The sequence below is a fragment of the Syngnathoides biaculeatus genome, chromosome 12 (genome assembly GCF_019802595.1).
Source record: "Syngnathoides biaculeatus isolate LvHL_M chromosome 12, ASM1980259v1, whole genome shotgun sequence".
NCBI lineage: Eukaryota > Metazoa > Chordata > Actinopteri > Syngnathiformes > Syngnathidae > Syngnathoides > Syngnathoides biaculeatus.
Window position 1 is genome coordinate 28830398 of NC_084651.1, and position 19770 is coordinate 28850167.

The 19770-nt window shown below is 44.1% G+C and overlaps 1 protein-coding gene across 14 annotated transcripts in view; it reads left to right on the plus strand.

The window, feature by feature from the left end:
- vps8 (VPS8 subunit of CORVET complex) overlaps positions 1–19770 on the plus strand; it is a 235964-nt gene that overhangs the window by 67045 nt on the left and 149149 nt on the right. For 12 of the 14 annotated variants that reach the window (XR_009797466.1, XR_009797467.1, XR_009797468.1 and 9 more), the window contains 3 exons: positions 3888–4041; positions 4113–4172; positions 7102–7209. Coding sequence is in view for 11 of the 14 variants with exons in the window: in XM_061837413.1 (XP_061693397.1) it covers positions 3888–4041; positions 4113–4172; positions 7102–7209 (322 nt within the window). In the remaining 3 variants the exon portion in view is untranslated. The remainder of the gene's footprint in view (positions 1–3887; positions 4042–4112; positions 4173–7101; positions 7210–19770) is intronic. The other 2 variants (XM_061837408.1, XM_061837417.1) reach the window with 1 other exon arrangement.

The following is a 19770-nucleotide window of genomic DNA, read 5'->3' on the forward strand; positions in this document are numbered from 1 at the left end:
GTACAGAGAAGGTCAGAAGGAGCTACATTGTCTCTTTGTGGATCTAGAGAAACCCTATGACAGAGTACCAAGAGAGGAACTGTGGTACTGCATGCGTAAGTCTGGTGTGGCAGAGAAGTAACCCTAACCCTAACCCTAGAAGGTTTATGAATGTGGTGAGGGAAGACATGAGGGCAGTTGGGGTTAGAGAGGAAGATGCAGGAGATAGGCTAAGATGGCAAAAGATGACACGCTGTGGCGACCCCTAACGGGACAAGCCGAAAGGAAAAGAAGAATATTCACCTTTTACAAAAAGCAATGAATATATGTGGAGGATACCAAAACGCCTACCTTACACTTAGCAGTCAGAAACACAAGAGGAAGTGATCTCGTCTAGCCACCCGATAAATGTGGCTTCAAAATAAAACACGCAGCCTACTTCCTGATGTATTATTTGCCTTGAGGATGCTAGTGGAAAAGTACAGAGAAAGTCAGAAGGAGCTTCATTGTGTCTTTTTGGATCTAGAGAAAGCCTATGACAGAGTACCAAGAGAGGAACTGTGGTACTGCATGTGTAAGTCTGGTGTGGCAGAGAAGTATGTTAAAATAGTACAGGACATGTATGATGGCAGCAGAACAATGGTGAGGTGTGCCTTAGGTGTGACAGAGGAATTTAAGGTGGAGGTGGGACTGCATCAGTGATCAGGTCTGAGCCCTTTCCTGTTTGCAGTGGTAATGGATAGGCTGATAGATGAGGGTAGATTGGAATCCCCTTGGACCATGATGTTGCAGATGATATTGTGATATGCAGTGAAAGCAGGGAGCATGCAAAGGAACAATTAGAAAGATGGAGACATGCACTGGAAAGGAGAGGAATGAAGATTAGCCGAAGTAAAACAGAATATATGTGTGTGAATGAGAAAGGTGGAGGGGGAAGAGTGAGGCTACAGGGAGAAGAGATAGCGAGGGTGGAGGTCTTCAAATATTTGGGTCAAAAATCCAGAGCAATCGTGAGTGTGGTAAGGAAGTGAAGAAACGGGTCCAAGTAGGTTGGAACAGCTGGCGAAAGGTGTCTGGTGTGTTATATGACAGAAGAGCCTCTGCTAGGATGAAGGGCAAAGTTTACAAAACAGTGTAGAGGCCGGCCATGATGTATAGATTAGAGACCGTGGCACTGAAGAAACAACAGGAAGCAGAACTGGAGGTGGCAGAAATGAAGATGTTGAGGTTCTCGCTCGGAGTGAGCAGGTTGGATAGGATTAGAAATGAGCTCTTTAGAGTGACAGGCAAAGTTGGATGTTTTGGAGACAAGATTCGAGAGAGCAGTCTTCGATGGTTTGGACATGTTCAGAGGCGAGAGAGTGAGTATATTGGTAGAAGAATGCTGAGGATGGAGCTCCCAGGCAAAAGAGCGAAAGGAAGACCAAAGAGAAGGTGTATGGATGTGATGAAGGAAGACATGAGGGCAGTTGGGTTTAGAGAGGAAGATGCAGGAGATAGGCTAAGATGGCAAAAGATGACACTCTGTGGCGACCCCTAACGGGACAAGCCGAAAGGAAAAGAAAAAGAAGATACACACCGACCTGTCATTTGGAACCCATGAAGCTCGCGTCCATTGCACCCGTGCAATAAATTTTTCACAACGGACCGGGTCTCTTGCAAACTTATGAAGGCTCCTGAGTGTTCAAGCAATGTCCAGCAATGCAACAAGCCGGCATTTTGGCCAACACGAAGGAACAACGAGCTACCTTCCCGGAGGTAAAACTAATAGAAACAAAGAAGCCCACTGGAGGTTGGTCCTGCCATGTACGCCACTTCCTGCTTCTTCTCGAAAACAAATCCCTTGAGAGGATTTTCATGGTGGGAGTTACAAAAAGCTGTATACGTCAAAATCATGTTTTGTGGTGAAAAAAACGCATGGGGCCATGTCGGCTGCCGTTTTTTCATTAATATACTAAAAATCATGCATTTCATGACAGTGCCCCTTTAATCTTCGCAGTTGCCCATGGTCATCACTTTTGCTGTTGCATCTCCACCTGACACATTTTGTCGTTTCACTACACTATCCATTGATGTGCTTGGACACAGCAATCTGTGAATAGCCAGCTTCCTTGGCTCGCATCCTTTTAGCTATGAACTTCTGTGGCTTACCCATCCTATGTAGGGTATCAATGGCGCTCTTCTGGCCAGTTGTCAAATCTGCAGTCTTTCCCATATTGTACCCAACTTGGACAATTAAACCAAATAGAACTAGTTAATAGCATATGTTACGTGTGAATTTAGAATCCCTTTTATCAAACCAGCAAAATATAAAAAAGCAGTTATATTGAATTTTACATAATTTAATCACCCACAATACAATACAACACAAAACAATAACAAACCAACACAAAATAGATGTACAAAGACAGTTTAGTAGCGTGTAACACAAGCTCACTAGCCAAATGACCTGTAGTCAGCAAAGTCGAATGAATGTTCCAAATAGGTGAATGTTATTTCCAGTGAATGTTTGAAGTCTGCGAATGTTCTGGATATGTCCAAAAGATGAAAGGCAGGCAGACAGTGTGGCATCAGAGTACTTGTGTACTTAACCAAAAGCAGCAGTGGTCGTAAAGAAGGTCCGTTGACAGCCATCCTCCAGAACATTCCAGACATCCGTGTCCAACGATGTAATGGAGTCCTTCTCTCAGAACGTAACAAAAGATCCGCATCATAATTACTTAATAAAGTACGCAAGTCAGCGGTGCTCAATGTGTCGATGCACGTGGGCCGCCGTTCCTCCCAACGCAGAATTGGGTTAGGCGGGGAGGCGGGCAGGCGCGTCCGGTCATACTGGGGACGGGGTAGAAGACAGGAGCTCCTCCCCATCACAGGCCACCGGTGTCTGGACACCCCTGATGTAAGTAATAAAGTTCGTAATAAAGGAAAATAAAGAGAAGAATAAAGAATTAATAACTACAATAACAATATGGACACACATAACACATAGCTCTAGATTAATTTCGATAACATCCATGATATTCACTACACCCGGCATGGGTCCTCCTGAGTACGCTACATACACAAGACTTTTAAAAGGGTTAGGAAATCGAACAGTCATGGGCCAGTCATTTAGAATATTTCATGGGGTCCCTCGTTCTCCTATTCATCCTACTCGTCTGTGTCTGTAAGGGAGTCGTGTGTCAGTCGACGCATATCGTTTAAATATGGCTTGAACCGATATGGCAAATGGCCCCTGTTGCTTTACTCTCTTCTATGTTTTCTTTTTCAAAAAGAGTTTATGACAGAGGCATCCTGAGAGCTGTAACAAAACACCCAAAGACAAGAGTCAATGATATTACTCCCAACCTCCATAAAGCACGGGGTGAAGGTATCACAAACCATAAGAAGACTTTGAGAAAAGAAATATACAGGCCATCCCACAAGATGCAAACCACTCATCAGCAAAAAGAATCAGAAGGCCAAATTGAGTTTGGGAACAACTACAGAAATGAGCCACAAAACTTTCGGAACAAAGTCTTATGGACTGATGAGACAAAGATGAACGTCTACGAAATGCAAAGGCTTCATAATGGAGAAAGAAAAAGGACAACAGCAATGAATAACATCAGGAGGGAAAAAGTGCAAAGTCTTAGACTGGCTGTCAATCAATGAACTTTTAACTCAATACAGCACACCTTTGACCTCCCGAACAGGAGACTGAAGGAAGAAACCCATAGAAACAAACAAGAACTGAAAGATCACGCGGTAAAGCCCTGGAAAATGATTTCTAATGAAGAATGAAACAGTCTGGGGATGTCAACGGGTAGCAGGCTTCATGAGGTTATTGAAACAAAGATTATGCCACCAAATTTGAAGTTCACTTAATAATCTCTGTTCCAATACTCTTTGTTGCTCTGTGGTTCCAGAAGAGTAATGGGCATGCGTTCTTGTGACTCAAGATGTCTCTTCAGTGGTTCCAAAGGGGAAGTCTGCTGTATTGAACCATTGCGTGCATCTCCAGACTTCAGCGACCACCCAATAACACATTATTCTCTATTGGCTTTCGGTTCCCTCACAAAGGTAAGTTTGCTTCATCCTCTTTAAACTCTAACCAAGAACTAATTATTATCTTTTTTTTATGTTGTCACCAGATTTTGGTGATTGGTCTAAAGCCCTCCCTCAAAGTTTGGATGACTTTTCCCTACAGCAAGGTCTGTATTTCTTTGATTGATTTTCCTACAACATGTTCTGTATTTGTGTGGTCTCCTTTTTCTTTTTCTGTTTTATTTTATTTTAATTTTCATGTACTCAGTTTGTCCATTGGTTATGTGTTCAAGTCTTGTTTTTAAGATGGCCCTATTGAAACTCAGAGGTTGAAGTCCACAAACTCTGTTTTCCACAAATATTGTTGATACAGAAATGGTCAACTAAGAAAATAAAATGAACATGACTTGGTGGTGAGGAGGTGCTGGTTGAGGGAAATAAGGTGGCAGAAAGACAATAGGCATAAAAATGTCATTCAATCTTAATCTTATGTGATCTTTGCTGCCTTTTAAGACTTGGAATTTTTCATGGAAATGTATATTAAGCCACTTATCACACCACATTGGCGTTTTGTCCGGTCTTGAACTCAGTATACGTTTTGTTCTTCTTCACAATTACGGTGGGAAAGTCTCGTCCGCCACCAATTGTGCAAGTTTTCCCCACTTAAAAAGATGAGGCCTCTAATTTTCATTATATATATACCATACAGGAGAGAAAAAGAGAAAAAAAAATCTGCCTAATTTTTATTCGCAAATTATGGTGGAAAATAAGTATTTTGTCCAAAAAAAAGTTAATCTCAGTATTTATACTTTGTTGGCAATGACAGAGGTCAAATTTTTTAAGTCTTCACAAGGTTTTTACACACTATTGCTGGTATTTTGGCTCATTCCTCTGTGCAAAGCTCCACTAGAGCAGTGATTGTTTGGTCCCAGCAACTTCGTCCAGCTCTTCCTGGCACATCCCGAGGTGCTCCCAGGCCAGCCAAGAGATGTGATCCCTCCAGCATGTCCTGTGTCATCCCCAGAGTCTCTGCCCGGTGGGACGTAACACCTTACCAGGGAGACATCCATGAGGATACACAGTCAGATGCCCCACCCACCTTATCTGGCTGCTCTCTGAAATCCTCCCGGAAGACCGAGGTTGTCAGTTTAGCTGGGAGCTTGTTCTTTGGACCACGACTCGTGTTTTGTGACCGGAGGTGATAATAGGGAAGAGGTTAGAGTGGAAGAAAGTCTAACCCCTCTCAAAAGCACTTCTACCAGAGCCCAAGCTGTGTGTAGTGGTATGTCCGACTATATCTAGTTTTCGACCTCCCACACCAGCTCAGAAGACTCTTTCCCTGCCAGAGAGGTAATGTTCCACCTCCATAGAGCCAGCTTCTGTGGCCAAGGAATTGATCCCCAAGGACCCTGCCTTGAGCTCATGGGAAGGGGGACCCACGTTTCCCTTTAGGGCTGTGCCCAGCCCAGCCCTATGGGTGGAGATCCCCACCACCAGGCTTGGCTCTAGAGGAGAGTCCCCAGTGACCTGCGTCCGAGCAAAGGAAATCTCGATCCATTTGTTTTTGTTCATAGAAGCTTTATAGGGTGATGAGAGTGATGAGGCTGAAACTTGAAATTAAGGGTATGTATAATGTGATCAGCGGCTATGCCCCACAAGTAGGATGTGACCGAGAGTTCAAAGAGAAATTCCGGAAGGAATGACATGACGTATTTCTGAGCATCCTAGACAGAGATTTGTGATTGGTGCAGATTGTAATGGACATGTTGCTTAAGGTAACAGGGGTGATGAAGAAGTGATGGGTCAGTATGGCATCCAGGAAAGGAACTTTGAGAGACAGATGGTGGTGGACTTTGCAAAAAGAACGGAAATAGCAGTAGTGAACACTTTTCCAGAATAGGCAGGAACATAAGGTGACCTACAAGAGGGGCGTTAGATGCACGCAGGTGGATTACCAGTACATTTTGTGCAGACGATGTAATCTAAAGTAGTGGTAGGGGAGAGTGTAGCATGGCAGCATAGGATGGTAGTGTGTAGGCTCACTCTGGCGGTGAGAAGGAAGATTAAGAACACAAAGGTCAGAGCAGAGAACCATGTGACAAAGAAAAAGGTGGACCAGAGACCCATATGGTGGAAGTTGAGAAAGGAAGAATGTTGCGCAGCCTTTCGGAAAGAGGTGAGACAGGCTCTCGAGGGACAGTAGGAGCTTCCGGAAGACTAGACTACTACACCCAAGGTGATCAGAGAGACAGGCAGGGGAGTACTTGGTGTGTCTTCTGGTAGGAAAGGGGAGAAGGAGACTTCGTGGTGGAACTCCAAAATACAGCAAGTCATACAAGGAAAGAGATTAGCAAAGAAGAAGTGGGTCACTGAGAGGACTAGGAGAGGCGAAAGGAATACATTGTGATGCGACATAGGGCAAAGGTTAATGTGGCGAAGGCTAAACAAAGGGACAATCCGAAAGGAAAAGACAAAAAGACGTAGCTTTATAGGGTGCTTTGTTTGTCTGGCTTGTTTGTCATGGATGACCCTGCCAGGGGGAAGAAGCCCCAGACAACATAGCTCCCAGGATCATTGAGACACACACACCCCTCCTCCACAATAAGATGACGGCTTCCTGGAGGGGGCGGAAAATTCTATAAAAAATAATATATGCATATAGCTCACTCTTCCTGGTCATTTCAGGATATGGCTTCTGGTGAAATTATTATTTTTTTTTTGTTGAGCTCAAAGGGTGGTACAAGTACTCCTAACTTTCGTAGCTGTAGGTAAACCACAGTTCAGGGATACATTTCCTTTTAGATTTGGAGGTGGTGGTACATAGCAACTTTTATGATTTTTTTTTTATTTTTTTATTTTTTTTTGTGTGTATGAAAACTTTAAAATATATATTTAATGTGCGTGCAAACCGGTTCGAATTGGCATGTTTAGACCCTCAAAAATGCAACTAATTGTGACAATAATAATTTCCACAATTACAATAGGACCTTTGCAGTCGTTGCTGCTCGTGGCCAATTGATGATAATCATATTTGTGTTTTTAGCTGTCTGTATTCAAAGGAATAATAATAACATATCCTGTGTTTTGTTTTTCTAGTCTGATCCATCCAGTGTACCACAGCTGGCATGGCAGTTTGTCTCTGAGAAATCGGCTGTCAACCCATTCCTGGCTTTTTGCAAAGGAGATACAGTTCACTTACTCATGGTATGGACCGAACTATCTGGTAACCTAAAATCTTAAAGTGCGACTGTCATAAAATGGATGATTTTTGGTATATTATTAATGAAAAACTCACAGCCAATTTGGGACCATGTCTTTTTTCACCACAAAACATGATTTTGACATATACAGCTTTATGTAAGTCCCGCCATGAAAATCCTCTCAGGAATTTTTCGAGAAGAAGCAGGAAGTGACTTGCAGGACAGAGGCGCCCCCTAGTGGACTTGTTTGTTTCCATTAGTTTTACCTCTGGGAAGGTAGCTCATGTTTCCTTTGTGTTAGCCAAAATGCCGGCTCATTGCATTGCTGGACATTGCTTGAACACTCGGGAGAATGGATTTAGCCTTCATAAGTTTGCAAGAGACCCGGTTCGTTGTGAAAAATGGATTGCACGGGTGCAGAGGATGAGCGTTTTGTGGGTTCCAAATAACAGGTAGGCAACAAGTACTGCGGCGGCTTTGAACATACCCCTAAAAGCAGCACGGCTCGATTCCATTGTATGCCACCACAGCGCAGAAAATCAGCCACACTGGGTTGGGTACCGCGTTCGGCAGTCACTGCTTCTGCGAAGGCTGCGCGTCGGGCTTTGGGGACGGGGGCGGCTCTGAAGAACCCAACCGAGAATGCGTCACTCAGCCGCGTGCACGCATAAAGCACCCCGGCTTGACTGTGTTGCTCAGTACGGCGGCGTCTGTGAACACCCCCCTAAAGCAGGACGGCTCGGCTCCGTCATAAGCCACACCGGCCGGCTGCGATGAGCCGCGATGGCTCATCACCGCTGCGGAAGTGGATCGGACAGGGATGCGGTTTGGCCGTGATCGCATATCATTTGAATATGGCATGGAATATGCAACTTTGCACATGGATGACGCGCTCTCCGCTCACATTTATTGTTTAGACATTGAAGTGAATAATGTTATGTGTTTTTCATTACAATATCTATTTTAGAATGTTTATAGGAATAACACCTGGGCTTTAAAATTGTCAACTACAGTGCTGTAATGTATTTTACCTATTGTTTTATTTATGTTTTGTGTGTAAATTGTGACTTCCAACAACTTGTTTTTTTTTTCATTAATTTTCAGTTAAAAACAAAACTGTCGTGTGCCACTTAAGAAATATATATTATAATAATATATATATTATTAACCCTGCATGCAGTAGCATTCTTCAACATTTTCCTTTGTGGTGAATGGTCAAAGTACTGTGGTTGTAGTACAGATTTTTATTTATCAATTTCATTCTATTAATGATGCCCTTGATTTAGTTTTTAAAAAGATGGAAATTAAAATTAAATCTTCAGGATCACCCTTACTCTTTACATGAGCGAAGCAAGACAAATGGCTAGTTTTCAAATGGTCTTAATTCCTCTCACCAAATAGTCTTAATTCCTGTCCCAAATTTATTTATTTGTTTGTTTATTTATTGTACTATTTGGCTGTCGAGTACAGCATATTTAGTACAGCATAATTTATATTGCAAATTAGAAACTATTAGTTGTACACATTCGCCAGGGGTGGCCAACCAGTCAGATATCAAGAACCACATTTTTTTTACTGTTATGGCCAAGAGCCACATCATACACATGAACATCATTCCCTAAATACATAGAGTGCTGTGAAAAACTATTTGCTTCACTCCTGATTTGTTTTTGCATGTCTATCACACACAAATTTAGATCAATTACATGGGACACTATTTCTTCCCAGCACTGATTTCTCTGATTTATCCTCAAGAAATAGCAGCATGGGCTGATTGGGAAGACGGAGGAATACTTCCATACACAGCCGTGAGCGGCTCCACCACTCGGGCGCTCGGTTGATCGGGAAGACTGAGGAATACTTCCATACACAACCATGAGCCGCTCACGGCTGTGCCATTCACGGCTGTTTATGGAAGTATTCCTCTGTCTTCCCGATTGATTATCTCTCTCACAGTGGACCTGCACCGACGATGAAAATTTCAGACCCCTCCATGATTTTTAAGTGAAAGAAATTACAATATAGCAGGTTGTTCAAATATTTATTTTCTTCACTGTATCTGTATCCGCTAGTTATGGTTTGCGGAAATGGAAAGGTCTTCTTTCTGTTCAGTGATTGGCAAGTATGTTGATTTTAAATTAATAAACTTTTGATTTGTTTTACAGAAGTTTCACTTTTAACTTGACAAACTCTGGCAGTTCAAGAGCGTTGTGGAGCATTGGTATTCTTTTTTTTTATTTGGTGCTTTTAATTTGTTTTGTTGAAGAAATTTTCCACCTGTTTGGATATCTTGGGACAGATCAGCACATGTTCTAAAACACTGTTAAATAGTTGTTAATCCCATGTTGTTCCCTTGGACTAAAATGAAGAGGTATCTTGTGAATTTTGGAATCTAGATTAACAGATTTGGGAGGGCATACTGGGAGTCGTAGATTCTAAATTTTGCCACCACGATGTTAAAGTGGATACGATTCTTGGGTTCTTGCAGCATTTATAGTGTTTCAGATTTGTGGATATTATTGGGAGTTTTGAGAGATGTTGCAGTCTGAAATGCCAATCCTAGCAAGAATGATGCTCCTCATTGTGGTGAATCTGTTTGATGAAGTGTCACGACCCATCGGAACGGAGGTAGGACCCAAATGCAGGAGTACATGGGAGACGCAGAGCTAATTCGGGAAAAATGTTTATTATTCAATGGTCAGGGATCAGGCAGGCAGTCAGGTGCAGCAGCGGTAGTTGGGACGTCGGGCGTAGAGAGCAGGTCAGCGGGCAGGCAGGAGTCGGTACACGAGAGAACGATCAAGGAAGGCAGAAGTGTCAAATGAGTCAGGCTTACGGGGTCGGTCGGAGAACAGGCGGAGGTCGGTACACAGGAATACGATCAGAGATACGGGGGTGCTCGAACGGGGCATGAACCTCAGCGATCTGGCGGAGGACCAGTCGTCACTGAGTCCTAAAAGTACCAGGTGTTATCAGCTGAAACAAAGTGCGTGTGTGTGCTGACTAATTGGCAGGATGCCAAGAACATGACAGTACCCCCCCCTCTAAGGCACGGGTCCCAGACGTGCCTGAACGAAAGAAACAGACAAAAATTAACAAATCCAGGGGCGGGTGGAAGGTGGTCCGGAGGTGGGCACCCCCCCCCCCCCCCCATGTCCAGGATGGCCACCAAACGCGAGGCGTCCGGGTGGATAGGTCAGGAGGACGACCCTGACGCCAAGCACCAGGATCCCCACGGGGCGATTCAGGTCGACGTTGGTAAGGAACCCAACGGCGAAGCAGGAACCGCAACCGCTCCGGACAAAGGCCTCCCAAGCAGTGGGGGTCGAGGTGACCGGGGGTTGGTCGCCAAGCCGAGGCTCGGTCGCGAGGCAGCCAGGGATCAGTCGCTGCCGAGGCGAGGTCCGGAAGGGGCCGAAGCTCGGTGGGCATCGTTGCATGGTTCTCACACGACCGTGGACCAGTCGCCATTGAAGCAGGAGAGGAATGTGCCAGCCACCGAGACTGGGGTACCAGGAGGCCGTATACCTGTCTCTGTCGAGACAGGAGCGTGGAGCGGCCTAGGGCCGGTCGCCGCCGATACTCCCGGACATGGACGAGAAGCTGTTGCGCAGACATCGCCACCTCCTGGACGGCAACCTGAGGCGCCATTGGGTCGGTCTCCGCTGCCACGTGAGCTTGCAGTGCATTCGTAGATACAGCAACGTGGGCGTGGCGCGGTGGCGGATCTGTTTCCACAGCGACATGAACGAGAGTAGGCAGAGAGTCAGTTGAAACTGCCGTGTGGGCGTGTCTCGGGAGCGGGTCAGTTCCAACTGCCGCGTGAGCATGAGTCAGAAACGAGTTCGTTGAAACCGCGGCGCGGGCATAAGTCATTAACGAGTCCGTCGAAACTGCAACGTGGGCGTCTCGGCAGCGGATCCGTTCCGACAGAGACATAAGCCTTGCTTGGTAGTGGATCCGTAGCGACTGCAGCGTGAGCAAAAGTCAGTGACGAGTCCGAAACTGCAACGTGGGCATGTCGAGGTGACGGATCCGTTCCCACTGCAACGTGCGCTTGGCTTGGTAGCGGATCAGTTGCCACTGCCGCGTGAGCAAAAGTCCGTGACGAGTCCATTGCAGTCGCAACGTTTGCATAGCTCGGCTGGTTCTCTAATCCTTGCCAGACCTGGGCCATGAGAGCCGCCAGTTTGGCGCTCTGCCGCTCTATCTCCGCCCGCATTTTGCGATAGAACACCTCGTAATTTGGGGGCCCCTCCTCCCTCTGGTCTGGAAGCTTCGCCACCAGCTGCGGGTCTGCCGGTTTCACCGTTGCCGGCGAGGAGTGGAAAAACGAGGACGGTGTCTTAGTTGCCGCGCAGCAGGAGGCACAAGGGAGCGCCCGGCCTGGGCGTCTCCTCTGGCCGCCACGCGGAGGTCCCGGGTAGATTGCCAAGCAGGTTGCCAAAAACGGATTGGAGTACTTGGACCCACCGGGCGAAGACGCTCGGGTGCTGGAAACGCGGGGAGGTGAAGCGAACTGACCGGGATTGAAGATCGGGCGAAGAGACTCATAGTTGAAGTAATCTGAGCCGTACTCAGGCAGCCAGTCATATAAATCAAGGTCCTCCTCACCGTCCGAAAAATCTGAGTCCAAAAGAATATGCGGTGCTGGGACGTATTCATAGCTCGCCGGCGAAGCGTATGTCACGGAAGCGGAGGACATCATGGAGCCTCCCCGGATTGGACAGGCTTGGTCCTCCGGAAGTCGGTCTACCTTGCGTCGGTCCCGGTGACTGTGTCTTTCCTGCTGGGTCCTGTTTTGGCCAGATCGTTCTGTCACGACCCATCGGAATGGAGGTAGGACCCAAATGCAGGAGTACACTGGAGACACAGAGGTAATTCGGGAAAAACGTTTATTATTCAGTGGTCGGAGATCGGGCAGGCAGTCAGGTGCAGCAGCGGTAGTTGGGACGTCGGGCGTTGAGATCAGGTCAGCGGGCAGGCAGGAGTCGGTACACGAGAGAACGATCAAGGAAGGCAGAAGGAATACGATCAGAGATACAGGGGTGCTCGAACAGGGCATGAAGCTCAACGATCTGGCGGAGGACCAGTCGTCACCGAGTCCTATAAGTACCGCGCATAATCAGCCAAAACAAGGTGCGGGTGTGTGCTAACTAATTGGCTGGCCACGCCCAGCCTGGGCAGGATGCCGGGAGCATGACATGAAGTATTGTAATTGGTTAGCTAAATAATTGTTTAAAATTGGGAGAACATTTGGGGAATTCAGGCTTCCATACTGTTTACTATCTTGAAGAGTGGATAAACTAATTCTGCTTTATTTATTTTTTGAAAAATGATTACAGAAGAATCCAATGTTTGAAACAATTTGAATGTTGGCTAAAATTGAATCATTGAGAAAAAATAATTATAGGTAAGGTTTTATAGTGCCGATTCTTCCCAATAGTGTGAAGTTATTCCAGTGTCTTAAATCAGATAAGATTTTTTGTTTTTGCCAGAAGTTGTGTAATTTAGATTGGCGACCTCTGAGTTTTGGTAAAAGTATTAATACCTTCATACTTAGTTTCCCCTCGGAACAGGGTAATTTGTGATGTGATCTGTCGGATATCGTGAGTTTAAGGTTGGGAGTCTTGTGAATTTTGTCCATTTGAAAGAGTCATCTGATATTTGGGAAAATGTTTTGATGTTTAAGACTGTCTAAATAAAATACTCGGGTTCCTGTAAAAGAGGAAGAATATCATCAGCATTCAGATTCATTTTTTGTTCTGTAACTTCCAACCAGATACCTTTTAATATTAGCATTCTGACATAGTGGCAGCAGGAGCGTTGATGAATATGGCAAATATTGTGAGGTAATCCTTTGTGGTAATTGTTGCTTTTGGCGAGTTGTATAATGTCCTATCCAATGTATTAATTTGCGAAGTACTGCAAACAGGAAAGCCAAGTTAACTTGATCGAAAGCATTCTGTGCGTCAAGTGACATGATTGCATTTAGACTTTTACATTGTGACATGCTTATTAAATTTAACAGAAGTCTGATATACGTGTAACTTCTACCTTTAATGAAGCGTGTCTGGTCTTATTCGATTTTTGAGTGATGTACCTTTTCAAGTCTTACTTATTTACTTATTAAACCTTGGTTTATCTCCTTGACTGATCTGAAAAATAGAGGTGCTCGTGTTGGCCAGAAATATTTATTGAACTCAACAGAGATTCTGTCCGGGTCAGGCTCTTGTCCTAATTGCATAATTTTTTTTAATCCTAAAGTATAAGTAATTTTCTGATTATGAACAGCACATCAAGGCTGTCTTAAATTTGTGTATTTAATTGAGAAATGTTTAGATAAAAGTTTCAGCTGCAATAATAATTCAAATATTTCATTTATTTTCGAGTGGTGACTGTGTACATTTGGCATTTCGATCTTGAATGGCTATGAGGAATTACTTTTCTCCATTGTGTTGATGTTGGGTCGCAAGAAATTTTTGGCGAATTAATGTATTCAAAGTTTGTGTATCTTAACTTTCTGTTCTTTTTGAAAACATCAAATTGCAATTTGAAATTGGTCTGTTTTTATTCTTTTCACCTCCAAGAGATTCTTAGCCAGCTCTTCCTTTAAAATAACCCCTACTCTTCTCTCCTCATTTCTCTTCTTCTTCTGCCGATGAATCTGCTTTCCTCCTCTTCTTTATGTTCAACCCACAGTAGCTGAATTTCCACTGACACCCTGCACGTTAAAGGTGCCGGGGGCTGGGCATTTTTAAATCAGGCCTCGACCGAGCCAGTATGGTATTCTTTAGAGGAATGCTCATATTTGTTTGGCACGCCGGATGCCTTTCCTGACGCAACCATCTGTATTTATATGGAGTTGCGATTGACCTACAGATTGCACTGGCTTGTGCCCCCATTCGGCTAAATTGTGTAAAAAAATAATATGCAGATGTGTACCAGGATGCCTTGTAATAACCCTGGGAGGTCATCCCAAGTGGGGGCTTACTGTAAAAGCCCTAAATGGCCATAGAACCTCTTTGAAGTAGAAGTACTCAGGGAGTCTCTATCTTACTTTCTAAATTCAAACCTTAATTCTTATTACTTGGATTTTATCTAATGCATTGGTAAAAGACAACAGAACTAAAATAGTGTGGGACTCGACTAGCCTGGGTGCAGTCCAAACTTGTCTCCCATTAAAAATGTGTGGCTTTTTATGAAGCATGAAATACAACAAAGAAGACCCTGGACTGTTGAACAGCAGAAGCTGTAGATCAAGCAAGAATGGGAAAGAATTCCACATACAAAGTTTCAGTGTCCTCCGTTCCCGAAGGCTTATTGAATGTCGTTCAAAGAAAAGGTGACGTAACACAGTCTAAACATGACTCTGTCCCTGCTGTTTTGGAACGTGTTGCAGACACAAAATTCAAAATTGATTATTTTGCTAAAGACAAAGTTTATCAGTTTGAGCATTAAATATCTTGTCCTTGTAGTCAATTAAATATGGGTAAAACATGATTTGCAAACTGTATTCAGTTTTTACTTAAATGCAGCCTTATGGGGGCACTACCCAAGGCAATCTCTAGGACGGTCCCAAGCCCAGATAAATGCAAAGGATTGCGTCAGGAAGGGCATCCGACGTAAAACTGTGCCAGACAAATATGAGCGTTCATCTACAGAATTCACAGTTCCGCACACGGCGCCTAAGCCACGCCTAGTTCAATACTGTTGTTAAACACCCCAAGGTACTGATCAAAATTGCGGACACAGTGCGGCTGAAGCATGTTATGAGTGATTCATTAGAGCTAATTCCCGATAGTATAAATAGTATTATTTATATATCGTGTTTCCTTTCTGCCCATGGTATCAGAAATATCAACAAAGAGTATACAGAAAGGCCTGAATTACTTTCCACAGGGATATATTCATAATGTCAAGGTTTCCCAAATGGGAACGCCAGTTAAAGTTTCTGCAATGTGTTGGCCGTCCATGCAAAAGAATCAACCACCTCGTAAACTAATGCTGGACATTGAATGCGACAAGATTTCTGATGCCTATTGTTCATGCAAAGCAGGGTAAGTTTGCATTTTTACGCTACATCAACATGTCGATTTTAAATATCTACGCTCTTAGATAAAATTATGGGAGTATGCATGTCCTCTATCGGTCTGAACATACGTACTGTACATGTAACTGTAGGCCCAAAGTTTCACCTCTGGATGAAAATAATGGGATGGTCTTTGTCAATTTGTAGTGCAACCCCTTGTGACATTCCAGGAGATGTTCATCATTTTCCTTCATAGCTGTTACACAGACTAATTGAATAACTTACCCTGGAACAGACGGCTTTGTGCTGATTTATCTTCGATACGTTCAGCTGGTCGTGAGGTCAGCCACAAGCCTTAATCCACCGTTTACATTTATCTAAATTATGCTTTGGGTGGGAAAGCGCACCAGATATCCTCCCAGTAATCTCTCTGGATAGCGCTCGTCTCCATTACACATTGCCTAGGCACATCGAAGCACCATATTTCTGAATCGGATAGAAGCAGGACTATACACTCAAAATTCAGAGGCTTAAAGTAATAATAGTCAGACCTAATTTAACCACACTTTCTCTTTGTTTGTGTGTAAAAGTTGGTGGCTGTGGACAGCGTGGCCGCAGTTCAGAAAATGATGCTCACTGATTGGTCAAAAGGGAGCTGTCAATCATTCTCACGGATCCGTGAATACCATATTGGATCGGTCGTAGCCCGGGTTAACAACACCTGCCCCCGGCACCGTTAACCTGCAGGGCGTCAATGGAAATTCAGCAGAAGAGAAATGCACAAAAACTGAGTGTAGGGACTTTGACTGTTGGGACTATGACAGGAAAAGCTCATGAGTGGGCTGACATGATGATTTGGAGAAATGTTGATATATTGTGCATCCAAGAGAGCAGGTGGAAAGTAGTAAGGCTAGAAGTTTAGGAGTTCTTTAAATTATTTTACCATGGAAAAGATGGGAAGAAAAATGGTGTAGGGTTATTTTAAAAGAAGAGCTGGCTAAGAATGCCTTGGAGGTTAAGAGTATCCGATCAAGTAATGAGGCTGAAATTTGAAAATGTTCTGTAAAATGTGATTATCAGCTATGCCCCACAGGTAGGATGTGAGCTAGAGTTGAGAGAGAAATTCTGGAAGGAACTCGATGAAGTAGAAACATTTGTGATTGGTGCAGATTCCAATGGACATGTTGGTGAAGGAAACGGGGGCAATGAAGAAGTGATGAGTAAGTAAGGCATCCAGGACAGGAACTTTGAGGGATAGATGATGGTGGAAAATCCAACAAGGATGGAAATGGCAGTAGTCAACACTTTTTGATGGAAGAGGCAGGAACATATCGTGACCTACAAGAGCGGAGGTAGAAACATGCAGGTGGATTATATTTTGTGCAGACGATGTAATCTGAAGGAGGTTACTGACTGTAAGGTAGTGGTGGGGAGAGTGTAGCTCGACGATATAGGATGGTGGTGTGTCGGACGACTCTGGTGGTGGGTAGGAAGGTTAAGAAGCCCAATGTATAGCTGAGAACCATGTGGTGGAAGCTAAGAAAGGAAGAATGTTGTACAGCCTTTCAGAAAGAGGTGAGACAGGCTCTTGATGGACAGGAGGAGGTCCCAGAAGAATGCACTACTACAGCCAAGGTGATCTGAGAAACAGGGAGGAGAGTACATAGGGTGTCTTCTGGTGTGAAAGGGGAGAATGTGATTTGTTGGTGGAATCCCAAAATACAGGAGGTCACACAAGGAAAGAGATTAGCGAAGAAGTGGGGCACCAAGAGGACTGAGGAGAGGTGAAAGAATACATTGAGATGTGATGTAGGGTAAAAGTAGGGGTGGCGAAGGCTAAACAAGAGGTATATGATGACATGTACACTAGGTAAGACACGAAAGAAGGAGAAAAGGATCTCTACAGGTTGGCCAGACAGAAACAATACTTTGAGAAGTTGATGAATGAAGAAAATGAAAGAGAAGGAAGAGTTGAAGAGGCAAGTGTGATGGACCAAGAAGTGGCAATAATTAGTCAGGGGGAGGTTCAGCACTAAAGAGGATGAAAAATGGAAAAGCAGTTGATCCTGATGACATGGTATGGAAGCAATTTGGAGAGGTGGCTGTGGAGTTTTTGACCAACTTATTAAACAGAATACTAGCGGGCAAGAAGATGGCTGAAGAATGGAGGAAAAGCGTGCTTGTTCCCATTTTCAATGATAGCTTTCAGCTACTTCCTGTTTGCTGTGGTATTGGATTGGCTGACAGATGAGGATAGACTGGAATCACCTTGGACCATGAAGTTAGCAGATGATGTGATGTGCTGCGAAGGCAGGGATCAAGTGGAGGAACAATCAGAAAAATGGAGGCATGCACTAGAAAGGAGGGTAATGAAGATTTCCCGATGTAAAACAGAAACTATGTGGATGAATGAGAGGGGTGGAGTGGGAAAAGTGAGACTCAAGGGAAAAGAGACATTGAGGGTGGGCGATTTCAAATACTTTGGGTCAACAATCCAGAGCAATGGTGAGTGTGGTAAGGAAGTGAAGAAACCGGTCCAAGCAGGTTGGAAAAGCTGGTGGAAGGTGTCTGGTGCGTTACGTGACAGTTTCCGCTAGGATGTAGGGCAAACTTTAGAAAACAGTGGTGAGGACAGCCATGATGTACGGATTGTAGACGTGGCACTGAAGAGACAATAGGAAGCAGAACTGGAGGTGGCAGAAATGAAGATGTTGAGGTTCTTGCTAGGAGTGAGCAAGTTGGATAGGATTCGAAATGAGCTCATTACAAGAACAACCAAAGTTGGATGTGTTGTAGATAAGGTTCGAGAGAGCAGACTTTGATGGTTTGTACATGTCCAGAGGCAACCTAGTGAGTATGTTGGTAGAATAGTGCTGAAGATGACGCTGCCAGGCAAAAGAGCAAAGAAGACCAAAAGAGAAGGTTGGAGGGTTTTGTGAGAGAAAACAAAATGGCAGTTGGTGTTAGAGAAGATGCACGAGATAGGCTTGGATCGAAAAAGATGACACACTGTGACAACCCCTAATGGGACAAGCCGAAAGGAAAATAAGACGATTCAGTTTTTAACACATCCCAAGTTCATTGGTATATGGTTTGTATTTGGGGGTTTATCGTGAGGTGAAATTCTCTTTCCAAGATAATTGTAGAGTTGACAAGTTTAACAACTGTTAAAAGAGCGTGTGAAAAAAGGCAGAATAATCTTTAAGAGTTTATACATTAACAATTAGGCAAAAGAAGTGGATACGCTTCATTGTTCACCATGTGGAGGCTGCAAGTTCGAACCAGGCCGCCGCAGAGAAGTTCAAAGCAGAGTTTGCCTGTTTCATCAAGGCTGAGGACTACCTTCCTCAACAAGTCTTCAACTGTGACGAAACAGGGCTATTCTGGAAGAAAATGCCACGAAGGAAGGACCGAGATCACGCAGGAGGAAAAGTCGAAAAGCCACAAGGCTATGAAGGAGAGGTTTCCGGTTTTATGTGGTAATGCTAGCGTTGATTGCAAGATCAAGCTGCTGCTAATGTACCATTCTGAGAAACCCCGTGCTTTCAAGCAGAACAACATTATGAAGCGTACATTGCCTGTTACGTTTAGGCCCAACTCCAAGGCTTGGCTGACCCAGCAATTTTTCACTAAGTGGGTGCATGAGGTGTTTGCCCCAACCGTGAAGGCCAACATGGAGGAGAAAAACTTGCCCTTACGTTGCCTTCTGCTTATGGACAATGCGCCTGCCCACCCTCCCGCTTTGGAAGACGACTTAACTGATAAATTTGAATTAATCAAAGTCAAGTTTCTTACTCCTAACACGACGCCCTTGATTCAGCCCATGGACCAGCAAATCATCGCCAATTTCAAGAAGCTCTATCCAAAATTTTTGTTCCAAAAATGCTTTGAGGTGACACCGATGATGTTGAGGACCTGCTGGAGGAGCATCGTGCTGACCTCACGACTGAGGAACTCCTGCACCTTCAGGAGGTGCAGAAGAAGACGTTGGAGGAGATGTTGTCTGATGAAGCTGAAGGCAGGAAGGATGTCTCAAGTGCCGATATTAAGGCTATCTGCACTAAATAGAACGACATCCATAATTTTGTAGAACTTCATCACCTGAATAAAGCTGAATGTTGCAGAGCACTGTAAAATTTTGTTGTTGTTATGAGCCACTTCAGAAAAGTGCTAAAAAGACGGCAGAAACAAATGACAATTTGTTCTTTGTGAAAAACGGGCGAGTCACCCCCACCGAAGACATCTGAAACGGTTGTTTTGCATTGCTTCTTTCTTTTGTTCCATTAACCCTACCTCTAGTTGCAATTTTTTTAAAATGTTATGTACATTCTATGCAAATAAAAAACAATTTGTCTGTTTTTTCCCCTTCATTATTGCTTGTTTAAAATTATGCTGCACTTTTAATTAAAAAGGGGGGGGGGGGATCGCCACAGAAACGACAATGCACTCCCGGCCTAGCATGCTCTACTAGGCTAAAGCATACATTTTAAGCAAAAAATAAATATATTTCTTAAAGGATTTAATTATATAAAG